At 38.6% G+C, this 18,040-nt stretch overlaps 1 protein-coding gene across 1 annotated transcript in view; it reads right to left on the reverse strand.

Moving 5' to 3' along the window:
* Positions 1–17,804, reverse strand: part of pcxb (pyruvate carboxylase b) — a 74,920-nt gene extending 57,116 nt beyond the window's left edge. The window contains exons 1-3 of the mRNA XM_016665164.1: positions 17,504–17,804; positions 16,938–17,027; positions 4,105–4,326 (exon numbers count right to left, since the gene is read on the reverse strand). Coding sequence (XP_016520650.1) covers positions 4,105–4,326; positions 16,938–17,027; positions 17,504–17,789 — 598 coding nt within the window. The 5' untranslated portion in view covers positions 17,790–17,804. The remainder of the gene's footprint in view (positions 1–4,104; positions 4,327–16,937; positions 17,028–17,503) is intronic.
* Positions 17,805–18,040: the final 236 nt, after the last annotated feature.

Here is an 18,040-nt window from a genome sequence, read left to right on the forward strand (position 1 = left end):
TGAACTCTAGTGCCGTTTGAATGCATATTTGAATGCCAAATGGACTCTAAAAGCCAGAAGTGGACTATAGCACAGGGCATTCTGGGTAAACACAATTAAAACAAACGTTTCAGTCAAGAACTAGCGGGAGAAATGGCTTGTAGTCTTTTGACACCAACAAAAAAGAAATCCTACAACCACTGAAATCTGATGCCATTCAATTTTTGTTTATTTGGTGAAGACGGGAGTTGTGGTCATGTCTTCTTCAGTGGTTCTTGATGCAGCGCCACCACAGGCGAGGAGGGGAACAGGTTGCTCAGTGGGTTTGGTTTATTTAACTCACTGCAGTGTGAATATAAACCGCACCAGATGAAAATCTAACAAATGTTGCAATTTTGGTCCCCAATCAAACCAAATCTACCAGACTGAGGTGTGAAAACTACCTTTTACACGTTATATGCCCTAAAATGATAGATTGACGTTATATGTTGCTGAGAAGACGATGTTCTGGGTTTCCGCTCCTCTAAGCGTTTCTACTGCTGCTGAATGTCTGATAAGCAGAAGACAATGAAGAGACTGCTTCAGGAGTAATTCACATCACTCAACATTTTCAGTACGATGGGAAAAGAAGAGCTGCACCACTCTAAGTGAAAGTTGTCAAAGTAATATCCATCTAGTATTGAAATTCAGTTTTTCAGCAGCAGTAAAAGCCTAAAGTGAGGCTGGTGGAAAAAAAATCCAATCCAAACATTAAAAAAATCTACAAGGTTTACTCATCTCCAGTGACTTCTTGTTTGAATCGCAACGAAGGCTGAGATAAAAACATTAGAGGGGGTAAAAAAACCTGCTAAACGGCTGTTATCAGTGAAGTAAACCCGCTGACTGTGCTGCGGTCAGAGGGAGATTTAGCGCTGCCTTTAAAAGGCTCAGCGATCGCTCCGTCCTGCTGAGCTTAAACCCAGAGACAAAGCACATCCAGGATCCTCCCAGTCAGGTTGTGTTACACCTTGATTCAAAATAATGGGAATCTACATCTTAATGCGGTCTCTGATGCAAGATGAGGAAGAATGTAAAAGGTGTTCATCCACCTTAATCAAAGCAATCCCACCGTTCAGGACTGGTTTACTAAATGTAATGAGATGCACAACAGTGAGGCTCTCCTGATGCATATTCAGCTATTTTCCACTGATGTTAACAGTCTCAGCACTCACTCAAACATTTGTTTTATTCTCACTGCTTTTCCAAAGCTAAAGTGAATTAAAATCATAATTTTTAGGTGAGTCTTGTAAGAAAATTGATGAATTTAAGTCAAATTTAACTCCAAAAATATGATTATGTCTTTAATATCCTAGTTACTGCAGTGAAACTGCCTTCTGACATAGTCAGGGACGTCAAACTCATTTTCATTTTGGGTCAAATAAAGGGCCGGTTGAGCCAGAATGTATTGATAAAACCTGTTCACAAACTGTTAATATATTAAACAATTCTTAAAGTTCAATAATATTGAACTTCTTTTCAGTCCAGAGGTTTACAATTATTTTGTGATCTTTTGCAATAAAAATCAAAATATTTGTGGTACTAATTTGGAGATATTTGCGCTTATTTATGTTGGTAAATGCTATTTTTTTATTACTCTCTGTACAGATCATGGACTATAATTAAGACTGACGCAGCTGTCTAGTAGTGTAAGAAAGTTTTTGAGAAAAATCTGCAATAAACTCCCAATTATGCACAAAAAGCAGTGTGTGGATTTGTGGATTTTTAGAGAATTTCCACCATAATTCTCAAGAAACTGGAGGGACTGGTTGATGTAATTTGGCAGTAAACGGATAAAAACTGCATTGATTTGACCAATAAAATAATATTTAAGCACACTGTTAGTCTAGAATATAGAGGGCCACATAAAAAGCTACGGCGGGCCAGATTTGGCCCACGGGCCTCGAGTTTGACACATGTGCTCTAAGTGGTGCTTTATGATCTGCTGCCAAAAGCAAAATTAAATCCCAAGCATTTTAAGATCTTTTGTTTTTTCCAACATTGAGTCAAGCACTGAAATAAAAAGCCAAACCAACAAAGGTTGTTGCTTCGCTTTCATTTCCCTTAAAGCCTTAGAAACAATAAAAGAGAAATTCCTCTGAGTTTTTTACTGCACATTAAATGTTTCAATCTGGAAACTTGTCCCAAGTGTTCGTGGGTTCAAACAGGAGAAACGGCCCTTTTTTTCCCCCAAACCTGCTCAAAGCAACCCAAATTCATGTTATAAAGAAAGGCGCTCAAACCTGATGCACACGTTTTCTTTCTGTCCAATTTCAGAGTAATTGCATCTTCTGCTCAGACATGATTGGATTGTTCATGCCTTGTGAAGTTTCATTGACAAGTGAATTTCTGCGATGACTAAAGGCAGGGGAAAGGTATAATCATTTTCTTTGTGGAAACTCACTGAAAAGACTTTTCTGTGTGTTGGGTTGAAAGAATAAAACTAAAGAAGCTTTTCAGTGACGAGAATTTCACAGTTTTGTGTAAAATAACAGCTGCACTTAAATCAGTGAAACCTGGAACAGATCCATTGTTTTCCTAATTTTCTGAAATGTTTTTCTTACTTCCTGTTTCAATTTTACTTTACTAGAAAAATAATCTGAACAGACTCGGTAGGTTGCAGCTCAGATTAATCGACCAGAGGCCAAAACTGGTCGATTTTTGGTTCCAAAAGGGGATCGTCATTTCACAAACTGAAAATTGTATTTTTATGATCATTAAGTGCATAAAAAGGAACAACTTCGATGTTTTCGAGCTGTAAGTATGTAGCTTGATGCAGTCTGACTCGAGTAAAGCAATAAAAGCTCCAGTTTAGAAATTGGCTCCAAACTATAACAAAAACAAAGAGCTGCAGTTCTTCTGCAGCCGCTTTTACATCGCTTTTATGTCCCAAAGTGACGTAAAAGTCGCTTTGGGACCATGCTTAGTCCCATGCATGGTCAATGCAATGACTATAATAATGATAATTAAAGTTTATTTTAATCATACTTTAACAACAATTGTGATCATTAGTTCTTTTATATTTGAGCAACTCGTGTTTAGGGATGTGATTTTGATGCAAAATATTCATTTTCTGTTGGATTTAAAGCAGCTTCTTCTCCCAAAGACACTAGAAATGATTGTTTCCTTTCAAAAACATATTTTTGCAATACAAAAATATTTGTATTTGGTAAAAAAAACAAAACGACTATGAGCAGAAATGGGATTTTGGAAGTTTTCCAGTCTGCCTTTAAACGTCTACTTGGTGCTGAATCAGCAACGCTTGAAGGTTTTTAACGATGTTAGCGATTGATTCTGGATACTTTTAGGCCTAATGGCATCATTAGATGCTGTTGACCAAGATGTTACTTTATCCCGTTGGAGGACTAATGGTGGAGCATTTTGTTCAAACCTGCAGTAGTTTGTGAGTTCATACAGAAAACTGTTTTTATTGATTTTGTTACATTTCTTTATTAATGTAATGTTTGATCTGCTTAGTACTGTATATCGCTCTGTTTAAATTGCTTTTCAGAAAAATTGTTTTTTTTCTTTGAGAAATCTCCATGGCAACCACTCAGCTGTTCAAAATGCCTGGGTGGACCAAGAGCCACCTTTGAAATGCAGCTCCATGTTTCTAAGCTTCGGCCTCACAGAAACTTAGTGACTCCCCCACTCCACTCCTTCAGACTAGCCAGCAGCAATTAGCAAACACCTGATCGAACTGTGCATCTGCTGAGCTCATTCTGCAGGTAAAAACGATGTTAATACAGGAGAGAAGTTGTGATGACTTCCTGAAGGCAAGGCTTCAGAAAGCGCAGGAGTTTTTAAACAGAGAAACTCCCAATTTAAAGAAGATAAACTACAAAGTCAAAACACTTAAATCAAATTTGATATATGCAGCATTTTTAGAACAACCGAAGGTAACGTAGTTAATTGTGCTATGAAATGATTCTTTGTGGCTGGAAAACACAAGATGTGTTTGAAAAATAAAACGCATTTTGATCCTTACATTTGCAATAACCTGATGTAACAAGAAGTTTTCACAAAGGAGTTTAAATGTTGCAGCAGTAAGTTTGACGTCCACATGTGCATGTAGCAGAAGCGACTCACCTCCCCAGTTCTCCAGGCTGAACAGGTTGCTGAAGTTGTGGCTGACGAACGGGGAGATCTTCTTGAGGTCGTGAGTGCGAACCCTCGTCGCCAGGAGCGACTGGTGGGCGTCCCTGAACGTGGTGTCCATTAGCAGCAGACCCTGGTGAGCCCGCACCGCCTTGGCGAATCCCTCGGGGCCGTCGCGCAGCAGGACGTCGCGGAAACCCACAGGCGGGTCGCCTGAGAGGGAAACGGAACGAAGCGAGGGAAGGACCGAGGTGAACAAGGCAGGAAACAGAAAGAACGATCCGTTTACAAACGGGCACTGTTAAATAATTTAATGATACACCGAGTGAAATATCTAACAACCTACATAAAGACTAGTGGGAGTGATTTTATAAATCCTTACATGTAAAATCAGAATAAAACACTCAGATTTATTTGAACTGTCTGTGCATATTTAGTTTTAGAGTATCAAGCTGATAATGACAAAGTAATGGAGCATAATTATGATTCCAACTGTTTCACCTTAAAAATAAACCAACATTGCTACGTTTTTTTCTCCATATTTTAATCAACCATAAGCTTGAGGCACATGACTTACCAATTATAACTACATTCAGATTGGTTTCAGTGACTCGTGTGATGAAGTGGAGAACAGAAAGTGACCAAATGTGCTACTATATACGTTCCAGGTGAAAAGGAGTTGGTTCCAGTGTAAACACACACTTCATGCATCTACAAATGCTCAATCTTCCCCGGTGGGAAGCCGGATTTTACTCTTCGCGCAGAGAAGAGTCGTGTTGATGAAAAGCTGTTAGTTAGGCCACTTAACTCTGACCCATGAATCGTTGAGGCATAAAAAGACTGAAAACTGTATTTTAGCATCGAGGTTAATCCCATAGAGCAGCAGCTTTCAATCACGGTCCTCAGGATTCACTGTCAAAGTGTTTCCTGACTTAAATAAATGGTCACGTTATATAGAATACTGAAGGATTATTGCATTAATTTGACTCAGGTGTGCTGGGGAAGGGAAATATATCTAAAGGACTGCAGATCAAGAGGAGCAAGAGAAAACCTCTCCCATAAAGGTGTTAGCTGAAAATGTGGCATACAGGAGAGGATCAACATGCTTCACTCAGGTTCTTTATTTAAATAATTTTGTATGAATTTTAAGAACATGCAGAATATAGTTTGACTTCTCTTAGACTTGCAGTTTTCAAACAAGACAGTCCTAATAGCAAAACCAGCACTGAAATCCTCAGAGAAAATACACTGAGTGCCTAATTCACATTTAGCAGCAAGAAAACAACAATAAACAAAAAACTGTGAGCCATATGCTAACTTTAGCATCATGTTGATGGCATTAACCCCCCAAAATATCCACAGAACAATGTTTTTAATTATTGAGATTAAATAATCTGAAAGCAGTGTAATCTGCTTAACTGTTTTAGATACAAACAGGGAACCAATAAAACGATGCCAATAGTAGTTAGCCAGTCACCATGTAGCCTACAGACATACTGCAATTCTGTCAAACGTATTACTTTTCTTTTACCTTTTGTTTTTAATGTACCAAATTCTTGAAGAAAATCTATTTTAAAGTGTTGGGACGGTATCTGAAGCTTATTTAGCCAGACAAAGTCATGCTAACTGCTAATGGATAGCAGTTAGCATTTTGACAAGGCTTAGAGATTCACTAAGTATCAAATCCCTACACGTTAGTGAAACTAATTTTATATTTAAGCTCTTAGATGCTCATTTATAAACCTAAATAAATGGGTGAGGGTTAGGAACGTTAGCAACACAGATCTAAAATTAGCAAAGTAGCACCTTACATTGTCTGTAAGCTAAACTACATATCAGTTCATTTCTGTCCAGTGGTGTTCAACATTTATTCAGCTCTAAAATGATGTAAAATACCTTTGTTTTTGACTGCACATCAAGATGGCTGCCCTTTAATTTGATTCTTTTCTACCATGTAATTAAATCCTAAGCTGACGCGTTACCTTCCTAGAATCTGAATTTGGCTTTTCTATGGTGAGCTCTATCATCAATCAATTACAGCAGCTAATGAGGTGATGGCTGCCTGTTTAGATGTCCTCCACCTGTCTGTCAGGGAAAACAAATCATCTTCACTGTAAATGAGCGTAGCGTAGTATATTTACCCACATAAAACATGAGCTTCAGACATGAGAACTGAAGCTCACACACATGCAAACCCATTAAGATCTGTTAAACAAAGATGGCAGCAAACAATACATGTTTCAGAGCCAAAGCTCTGCTCGTCAATTTTGAGTATTTTTAGCTAAACTGCTTTTTGCTACCAGAGTGGTCTATGACAGAGAGGCAATGACCAGGGACTACAGAGTTTACAATGTCCTCTGAATGTGAAGGTTTCCTGGAAAACAGTCAACATTTCAGTGCTTTTGTCCTCAAACAGAGCCAAGAACAAAAGAAGCAAAAAAGATACAAGTCCCATGTGGATGCTGCTCTTTCCAACTGACCCACTTACATATAAACACAGTCTAATTTACTCTGAAAACCTCACACTTCCTTCCTACCCGCTCTCTCCGCACGTCATTTTCTCTGCTCCGTCTTTCCAATGTCATTCCATCCCTCCGTCCTTGACATTCCTCACAGGGCTGGAGTCTCCGTCTCCACCCTGCAGATCTGCTAAGGCGACCCGACAGACGGATGCAGAAGCCCGCAGCAATTCCTTAGAAGAGTTTAAAAGAACAGCTCATCCTGCCATCTGCTGAACAAAGTGACTGATAAATCCGCTTTCCTTTGTGATTTTCTTCATGGTAATTCAATACCGTTCATTAAAATGCAGCCAAATTACTACATATATATATATGTATACATACATATATATCTTAAGGCAGTTTAGGAACTGGTCCATTTCACTGGCAGTTCTAGAATCAAAAGTTGATCCAAAATCAATAGAAATGAATCCAGTTTATTCTTCACCAATAGATCCATTGGCGTAGAAAAGGCACAGGGAATAAGCGAACTACGCTGCTGCCAAAGCGCACTGCAACTCTCTCACAAAATGAAGATTTTAGTTCTTAAAATTTGTATATTTGAAGGAAAAAATGAAAAACTAAGATCCCGCTGCACTGAAAACCTCCTGGTTATTCCACCAAATGTTGATTTCTGAACTCTTCCTGAGTTAAAACATTAGCATTGTTGTTTTTAATTTAATATGAAATTGTTTTCTTCACATTATTTGAGGTCTGGAAGCGCTGCAGCTTTTTCGTTATTTAGATCGCTTCTCATTTTCTGCAGTAGTTCAGTCAGTAGTTCATAGAATAAAAAAACAATGTTTATTTTACTCAAACATGCCTATAAAGAGTAAAATCAGACAAACTGGTCTCTTAACTTCATTTATGGATTTAAACGTACCGACAAAATCTATATAGAGGAATATATTGTTCCGCAGTTACGTTTGAATCATAATTTATTGCTGCCAACTAATAAATCTAGCTGCCAGTGTCTGTGCCAGGATCACACTTTATGCACAGCTGCAAGTCAATAAATTACAACAGTTATATTGTTCCTTCCCGTCTCCAGAGTCTGAAACTCTGGACTCCTGAATTTCAGACCAAATTACTAAATCAAAGCAACAGCCGTTTTATTTACTGCCGTTTCTTTGGTAAATGAAATCAAGTGGTGTTGGGACACAAACTGTCTTCAGTTACTACAGAACAGTTAGTTGATCAAATTTCATCTGGGAGGAAAAGTTATTTAAGTTTCTAAAGAAGTCCAACACATTAAAATGTATTTCTCACAAATTCCTCATTTTGAGTAAGAATGTGGAGAAAGAAGTAGTTAATTTTAACAGAAAAATATCAAACTTCCAGAGCAGTTTAGGTTCATTTTAACGAAACAAAACATTGATTTTTTTCTGTACTTAGCTTTATTGTGTTGAATAGCTTTTGTAGTATTTTTTTAAATAGATGTAACTGTTTTTTTTTTTTTCTTTTTGTTGTGTTGTGTTGTTGCCTTTGTACCCAGATTTAATTTAAAGAAATCTCAGACATTTCTGTACATGGATACATAAAGAAACAGTTATTCTATTTTAGAATAGTGTTGAAAAGTTAATTTATTTCAGTAACTGTGCTCAATACAGGAAACATATGTAGATTATTTACACATTGATGTTTTCTAGCCTTCATTTCTGTTATAATTTTCTGACTAAAACCAAATGACACTGTTTTTAAGATTAGAAAATTACAGTCCAATAAAAATTTAAAAACATTTAAATACAGAAATATTCACTCAATAAAAAGCATGTTTAACACTTCCTTAAAAATTATTTCCAAAATGTTCCTCTAATCTGACAAATTGAATATATGCAGTGCAATTACTCCAGAATTAAACATTTAAACAGAGCGCAGATATTCATGTCATTAAATCCTAATTTAAAATGGTGCATGCATAAATGCCATTTTCCCTGAAACCTATTTCTGCTCGAGCAGCGGTGGGCTGTGTGTGATGGAGTATTGTTGTTCATTTGAGCCCCTGAAGCCCAGCAGTGACTCACTCACTAGGAAGGTGATAAGTCGGACCTTTTGTGTTTAGGCCTCAAGCAGAAAGTCTAAAGGCTCGCAAGATGGATCACATCCGTCACGACTGATTCCTGCAAATCTTAGAAGAACCGAGCTGCTTCTGACGGTAATTCTCTCTGCACCTCAGCTCAGAAACATCAGAAACTGACAAATGTTTCAGAAAACTGGTTTCCACTCATTATTCTTTCACACGAATGTGTTCCTTTAGATTTTATACATCTGGAAACGCCAGTAACTTTAAGATGTAACGGCACTAAATCTGAGCTTTTAACATTATTTTTTTTTATATAATTTCTAATTAATCACAGTTTTGAGAACTATCCAACACAAATTATTATTTAAAACAACATAATAATGGTCGATTCAGGCTTGAGGAGATTTTTCACTTTCAGCAGGTAATATAATCCTAAATATCTTCATATCAACCAGTATTGGCGTTTTTCAGTGAGAAATATTCAACATTCAAACAAATCAAACCAGCCAGGATTGATTCTTCAATTTTGTTCCCTCTGGGATTTTTTGAAAGCTACAGATTTTGATTCTGTGTTGTTTCAACTATTTTGGAAAGCCCATATTCCCTGAGTTTGATCACAAACATCATCTAATTAGCTACATAGTGGTTTAAAGAGAGTTAAGTCAATGTTTTGCAGTGACCATCATAAATATTTGACCCACATCAAGTCTATTAAATGTTTTATTTTCCAAATACAAATACTGGTTATCCCAACTGACCTAAAATAGAAAACGTTTAATCTGAAAAAACAGCAACAAAAAAAAAAAAAAGCGATACGTCTTCTTATACACTTTATGTAAACGTTAAGTTTCAACGTTAAGAAGCATATAAAGGACTAAATATTTGGGATAGAACAAATTTAAATTTACCTCCAGATACCGGGGGCTAAATGTTGCTCACATTTAGCATAGCGTTGCTCACCAAACATTCAGGTCAACACCGTCAATTATGTAGTAATTTTTTCCCCACAGTAAAACAACCAAAACAAATTTCCACCTGATAAAACTCATGTTTCTCTTTTTTTACTGTGGGATTCAAGCATCACCATAAAGCTGCAGGAACACCAAATGAATAAATTTCATCATCTGGATACCAGAAATACCAGTAAATACAGATGTTTTTCTTTGTGTTTGTTTTAAAGCGATGTATAGAAAATGGATACAAGAAGTGAACCACATCCCATCCATTATGAAAAAACCAGGATCCGTTCCCTGAGGAAAGCCGGGATGGGAATCGTTGAACGCTGACCGACCATTTCTAGCGAGCTTCCAACGCTCGCATACGACGCTGAACAGCTAAAAGCTTCTGCAGAGGGAAACAAAAACTTCACTTGAGTTCCCGTGAGAAATCCCAACATTTCCAGTTCATTACAGTTCAGCTTTTAAAACAAACAGCAGACATCACCAACACGCCTGCATCTCAAAGCTGAAGTCAGGATACGGATCTGTTTCTCCTGTAAGATGCAGCAGAAGTGGTGATGCGTCCAAACAGCTAGAGATGGGAAGTGATAGGACTTAATCAACTGATTCAATTCCTTATCGATTGTCATATCAGTTCTCATTGAAATTGGAGATAAACTCTGAGCTCCAATGGTGCGTTCACACCAAATCCATTACGCACATCTGACGTTTCACGCATCAGGTTTACATTCAAAATCTATGTGGAGGCTCGTCGAGGGCGTCAAAATCGCTCCAGCTGTCATTTCCCGTTTCCGGTCTATTTGTCAGACGCTTAGCGCCTCAAATTCTCAAACACTCCAAACGCTTCAAATCGCGCCAAGCTAGACACGAAATGTGCCTCCACATTGACTTTGAACGTAAACCAGATGCGCGAAACGCGTTGCGTAACATAAGCTCTCCCCCCCTCGAGAGTCAACGGAGTTGCTAAGCAACATATCAAGCACTTTACATTCATATAAATCCGCTGCTTTTCTATGTGACTGTTAACTGTCAACTGTTTTAGGATGTTGGCAGTATTTCTCCCTTTTATTGTTATTAAATTTCTGAACGTGTTGCAACTTTGTGAAATAGATCCATATTTTTCAGTGCTTCTGACGCCATCTTGGACATTTTCTCAATCAAGGTGACAGGGGGAGTGTAACAATACATTATCTTGGAAATACGTCACACGTTACCGGAACCGATAAGCGGTATCGTTACGGTGCACATAGACTGGTTTTGTCTTTTACGTTCTCTCTGAAAACAAGCCCACTGACAGGTTTGGTGAGCTCTGAAGCTGTCCTGCTGCTAATAGAAACAGGCGAACCCATCAAGAATACAAGTGTCCTTGGAGGAAACGTGCAGGTACATTGATTAATTCTCATTCATGTAATTTCGTTCTGTGTCACCACTCGTGTCTGCATGGCACTTCTGTCTCGGCGCAATAAAGAAGAAAAGGGTTCATATGCTCTGGGACTGCAGTGCCTTCGCATACAATGATCTCTATATTTGACAGCATCCCAGAAAACATCAGTAATGGAGTGAATTTATATGTTGCATTAAACAAAATACAACACATAGTGAAAAGAAACAAGTCCCACAAGGTCGCTGTGCATGACAACTGACCCACTTGCACACAAACATCTCGTCTCATTTCCATTGAAAGCCTCTTCGACTCTCACTCCCTCTGTTGCTCTGCACTCATTTCACTTCCTGACATTCCTCACCTGTCTACTGCTCCACAACGCCCAGAGAAAAGAAAACACAGACCTCACGCATTCTGGAGCATTTGGAGTGACAATAACTCCTAATGAATGACGTCTCTTTGAATTTGAGCGCATTTTGGGTAGCATATTTTCCGGACTATAGAGCGCACAATACTATAAGCTGCAGCTACAATAAAAAAAAAACCCTGGAAACGTACATATATAAGTCATACCGCTGAGTTTACGTGCAGCGGCTCTGTTTCCCTCCTGTACTGCCAGATCGATGCCTTCAACTTAAAAGGTGCATCATATGAGTTTGAAGAAATTTCTCCGTCGTGCCTGCTGCTAGCATGTGCCGAAAATTAGCACTTTCTTCTTTGATTTCCAATTTTGACTTCCAATGAGTCACTTCATGCAAAAGCGCCCCCTGGTGGTTGAAGAAAAATCCACAGAAAAGCGGCACCAGGCAATAAGCCGCATGGTTCAAAGCTGGGGAAAAAGCGGCGGCTTATAGTCCGAAAAATACGGTAACTAATGCTTTGCTAAAGTCAGATACATTGAGATAGTTTGTCAAAATAAGCTACACAGGGGCGCTGTATTACCAAATATATTAAATAATTCTCCTTAGCTGCTAGAGCTGACCTGGGGAAAACCTTTTCCCGCAATGGGAGGTGCGGAAGAGAGGAAAAAAACAACTAAAGTGAGTATGAATCAGTAGACTTAGATTTCAGAAAGCAAAGCCTGAAACCGACTCCTTTTTAAGATTTACCGACAATGTTTGGACTGAAGAAAATAAATAAAAAAAGCAGCACAAAGCCAAAGCAAGTGTTTGAAGAAAGCAGAAAAAAAAAGGATCCAGAACTACAAAGCCGCAGATAACCAGAAAAATAGGTTAATTCAATCTGCACCTTCGTAAAAATGGAAACGGTGCATTAAATAGCAGGCGAGGAAAGCAGTGGTTCATTTTTATTAGTCAGTTTTTGCCAAAGTTGGCTTCAAGACCTCTGGTGATTAACCTGGAGATGCTCTCCATTAAATAAACCCCGACAATAATTCAAAGGTGGTGTGCAGGAACAACATCTATAAACCTCAAGTCATCAAGCTACCGAGGGAACGTTTCAGATCACAAATCCTGCTTCGAATGAAATGAACGTTGAGTATTAAACAAGATCTGTAAGGAAAACGTAGCACTGAAGTCATCATTCCTAATCTTCTCAAAGGGATAAAGGTGTTTCTTGTAATTTATCCCCGATCTCTATTTTTGAAGGCATGATATATTTTTTCCCAAACGTTAATCCAAGCCCAAGGTAAAAGCGAATTTGCAGCTGCTTAGAGTTCGCCTGCTTGCTTAAGGCTTAAATTTAAACAGGCCAGGTTGCACCGGTAGCACTGAAGAAAACATTCACAGGTTGAAAGTTATGCTGACAGAGACTCGGTTTAACACTTAATCCAAAGAGGAAAATGTTAAAACAGATAAATCAGAAATAGTAAGGCATGTGATTGTCTAACAAAAACTACAAATTAATTCATTGTTAGCTGTAAAACAGAAGCTTTCAGGTTTTATTCTATGGCTTATCCTTCAGCTTACGCAGGCGTATCAATAAATCAATAATACATATCCCAATCAATATCAATAGATAATACATCTGAACAGCACAGCATTCTGGGAGATGTAGGCAGAGGAAAAGGTTTAGCTGCTCAGCCTATCAAAGACAGCGAAGCACGTTTAGTGGAATCAACTGACTCACTCACTCTTTGGTTACCTAGCAACTCACTCTTTGGTTACCTAGCAACTCCCTCATTCTATCGTTACCTAGCAACGACCTGTTGAGTAGCCGCATAGTAATAAACGAGGCGGAGCGAAAACTGTGGATAAAACGGGAAACTACCAGAATTTATTATCTTTAAAACAAAAACAAAAAAACAATAAAAACAATAAACATTAAAATAAAATTACATAAAATGTTTATGTCATGATACGTTTTTCCACTTATGCTTTATTTTGACAAGTACTGTCATATGTTTTTGATAATTGTTAGATTTTTCTCTCATGTTTTTCATTTGCCATTTATGTTTTGACTGTAGTCTAATTTCATTTTTAGGTTTTTATAAAGTGTAAACAGCAAACAAAGAATGAGCTCTGATCAGACAAGACAATGTCTGAAACATGGCGGTGGCAGCTTTATGCTGTGGGCGTACGTTTTATCAGCAATGGCAAGTAAGTTGGTCAGAGTGGATGGAGCTAAATACAGAAAAACAATGGAGGAAAACACTCGAGACCGAGGCAATGGAGTGGCTTACATCAATGTTTTTCAATGTGCTAGATTGGCCTAGTCAAAGTTCAGATCTAAAACCAATTGAAAATCTGTCGCAAAGCTTGAAAATTCAGATTTGCTGAGAAATTATCTGGTCAAAGTTTGAGCTTTTTGCAAAGTCTCTAGACATGAAAGCTAGAAGAGATGTGCCTCCAAAAATCTAAGTAATTGCAATGAAAGGTGGTTCTAGAAACTACCGACTCAGTTACGCACATTTAAAAAAAAAAAAAAATAAAACAGAAAGTTATGGTTGTAACATGATAAACTGTCGACATGAAAACAATTTCACCGCACATCTCTTGGTGAATTGATCCATTCCAGCTCCACTGGACCATTTTTCTCCACAGATTAAACGCTGCCGTCTGATAGTCCATTTCTCCTTCCATGTCCCTGTCCTTCCCTCCCTCCACGCCTCTCTAGACAGAGTGTGATAATACAGGCCTAATCCCTCTCTTCTCCCAATCCCTCCGTCAAATGAAAGAAGGGATATAAGCACATTACAAATCTCATTACCAGGCTTTAGGTACGCCTGTGAGCGCCGCCTGTGCTGCATACCGCTGCCTCATCAGCTGCTTACAGTAGGTGAGTGGGGGGTTTGTGCACAACGCTGACGACGTCCTGTTTGTTCATACTGTATCCATTACACCTCGAGTGTCTTTAATTTGTTCCTGTGTGTGTGTGTGTTTCATGCAACAAGTGAGACGGGCAATAAATGCTTTAAACACCAGAAATAATCTGCATGTCCAAGATGAGAGAAAAACACCCAGCGGAAACACAAACATGGGAAACGATCCCGTCTCGTCCACTGAGCGTGTTTTTAGATGTCAGATACAATCAGTCAGTTCATGATTATGGTGCGTGTCGATGCAGACGTCCACCAAACGGGCAGATGCTTGAATTTATTTCAAACTGCAGGACAAAATAAAGCCCAACGAATGCTGAAAATATCACAACTAAATGCGACAATCTGGAACTTGAGACAAACTTTAAAGACTTCTTCATGTTTTCTTAAGAGATTTTTTGGAGGATTTCAGCAGTGCCTTGACCCATTCAAAGGATTTCTTTTTGATAAGCCAGTTTAAGTCCAACAAACAACCACAAAGTCTTTAAGATGGAAATTTCATCATCTGTACCGGTCCGCCAGGGTCCACAAGGACTTGCTGCATGTGCCAACAGCAACAAAAACACTTCTGTTGAGTCATATTGTAAAATAATGAGGGGAAAAAAAAATAACAATAATGCTTGTTTTTAAGAAAAACAGTTTGTTGGTTTCCTTGCTTGAACAATTTTTCTCTCAGGGACCAAAAAGACAGAAAACAGCATCAATATCCAGGTGAGAAATCCCAAAGGTCCTTCCTTTCAGTTTCCTGAATATGGACGCCTTTAGAGGCGTAGAGAAAAATGCATCTCTCTCATCAACCCGTCACTCTGTTGTGTACCTGACTTGTAAACTGCAGCAAACCAAAATAAATAAAGATTGTTTTATTGTAGTCTTTGGAGCTTTAAAACTTAACATCATGCAATATGTAGCCTTTTGACGTGTTGTCAACCTGCTGAACGAGACGAGGTTGAACTCTAGACGGTTACCAAACCCAGCAGTGAAACATTTGGTAACCACAAATAAGGGTTTTTAAGGAGTTTTAAAAACGTAATCCAAACTGTAAACTCATCTTTTTGGTATTTTTTTTAAACATAGTCTTTTATTTATGCAACATCTAGAAAATGCAGCTGCTGTTACAGTTAGTGATGCTAATTGGATATTAAAATCCTTCCACTGCAGCTAACAGCCATCTAAAAGCCATTTTCTTGTGGATTTTTGTGCTATAAATGAACACAAACCACTGAAGTGGACACTAATGCATCGTACAACACTGCCAACTACTGGCCATCCACTGGAACTGCAAGAAATGGTTTGTTAAATCCAATATGGCGGCAGAGGGAAAATCAACTCAGGTATATCGAGGCCCTCCTTCTACTCTTGCAGGTAAAAGAAAATAATATTGCGAGATCAAGTAACCCTTAAAGACTAAAACTACTAATGATCTTTTTACTAAATTTTGTAAATTTTGTAAATTAAAAATACTTTGGAAAAAAGACTTAAAGGATCATAATTCATGCATGAAAAGGTTAATGCCATTAACAGCTAACAAGTAAACAAAAAATAATAAATGTCAACATAAGTTTTCAACTTCCTTTAATGAAAATGGTGACCTCTGAGATGTTTACTTTTCTCAACCTTTTTGAATATATATGCAACTTCTAGCAAACACAAAGCCTGACTTTGCAATCCTATAGATACATATAAAGTGTCTCAATACCCCCAACATGTGTGGAAATTTAGAAAATATTACAGCAGATTGTGTTATGTGGTTGTAATAACACAAATGCAGGCATACACAACTCTGAGGTTCCAGTGGAGACTTAAAATGAAAACTTAAAAGTATGTAAAAGACCTAAACTCCAAACTATGGTTCTGTTTATTTCACCAAATTCAAAATGGGCCATTTGGTATTTACTTAAAAGAAATCAAATATAATTTTTTCCCAATACTTTAGATCAGTTCAGGTGTTGCATCAGATCTTTACTGCATTTCTTTTTACTGATTTTTACAGCAGGTATTTTTCTTTGTGTTAATATTTATACAAAAGAACAAACTCTGGAAGACCTTGCACAAACATTGATTAAACCACTAAAAGAATAGTCAATGTCTCCACAATGAACATTGCACAACTGTGGCATAATAAAAGATTTTGTGGTTGGCTTTGAGAAGGAGGGAAGAAAACCCTCAGCGCTGCACTCCAGAGTTTTTAAGTAGCTCAAAGAGCGCAGCAAGCTCGCCGTCTCTTCCCCTCCAAGATGTCAGCTGTGCAGAGGAGGAAGGAAAGTGGAGAACTTCTGCCTTGGCGAACAAAGAGCTGTGATCACTGCTCAGCGGAGCACTGAGGGCTGAAACCCTTCCCCTCCCAGAGAGCGAACCGGGCTGTTCAGGAAGGCGCCTCTCCGCCTGCAGCTATCGGACGGCTCGACAAACCCATTTGTCTTTTGGTGGGTGCTTTTCCTCCAACGTAGATCTACAAGTGTTTAAATTTTTAGCTCTGGTGGCCTCTGGAGAGCGAAACCCCCTCGCTCCCTCTCTTCCAGCACATCTTTCTTTTCTTCCGCAGAGAAAATGTAAATAATTCAACAGGGATGATTCACTGCGAAGCCATTGTTTATGATTCAGTGACACCGTCTTGCGTTGCGGCACGTTATAAATATATTTCATTAACTATACATCGTCATTAGGGGAGATGTGACCGACGTACCCATGGTGACGGACGGGACGACCGGGTCGGTGGAGGAGGGCTTCGCCTTGACTGGAATAGGTGTGGTCGGTCCATTAACCATCACATGACCTGGACACCAAAATAAGTGAAACGTGTCAAATGCACGGCAACACAAAGCACAGAAACAAATAACATTACCATTTCTCTTTCCTTTTGTAGGTTTGAAGTATTCAGCACAAATATTGAATTCTCTCACGACCCAAGGCTTGCTGCAAGGCATTTATTTATACCATTGATTTGTTTTTGTAAATCAGGTCTTACTTTTTGCTTAGAAAATATGAAAATCTCTCATCTACGAGTCTGAAAAGAAATCATGCCTTTAGCTCTTGAACGTTAATATATTTCACAACTCTGAAGTCACAGAAGCAATCACCAACCGATGGCTTTGTTCCAGACGCACAGCGAGTTATTAACCTTCAATTTGTGCTTACAGAAACCCGCCGTCGCTCTGCAGTTTGACCGCATGAACTACACAGCAAGCGCACAATCCCGATCAGGAAGACTGTGATGTCCTGGTTTGATCAGGAGGCGATTATCACACTGACCGAGGTAGTGCAGCAGCTTCTGGGCTCGGTTCTGAGTGGGTTTGAGGTTGAACAGTTCTGGGTTCTCGTCGATGAACTGGGTGTCCACGGTGGAGTGCAGGAACTGGTTGTTGGACAGGACATTCTGGAGGAACGGGATGTTGGTCTGGAAAAACAACAGAAGACGCCAAGATGGCTTTAAACAGCTGGAGCTGATTTCAGTTTCACTCTTGCAGCAGATACTGGCGGAGGATTCGCCCACCAAATAGTTTATGACATGAAAAACTGCTACATTACAAACAAGCATCTTCTGCAGCAACAGGAAGGCTGGATAATACAAGTTTTATTTTATTCTTTTGAACTTTAAACCATTACCTGGAAGAGTATAAAGGATTTAGAAATATTGGAAGACTGACAGCAAAACTTCTGTCATAGTAAGAAAAGCTAATCTTGCGAATCACACAAATAAAAATAGTTTAAACCTAAACAAAAATCTCCCTTTAGTATGTTTATTTAGCTACAACTGTGCTAATGATTTAAAAACTATCACCCATTATT

This window comes from Poecilia formosa, unplaced genomic scaffold (assembly GCF_000485575.1).
Source record: "Poecilia formosa unplaced genomic scaffold, Poecilia_formosa-5.1.2 Scaffold551, whole genome shotgun sequence".
NCBI classification, from domain to species: domain Eukaryota; kingdom Metazoa; phylum Chordata; class Actinopteri; order Cyprinodontiformes; family Poeciliidae; genus Poecilia; species Poecilia formosa.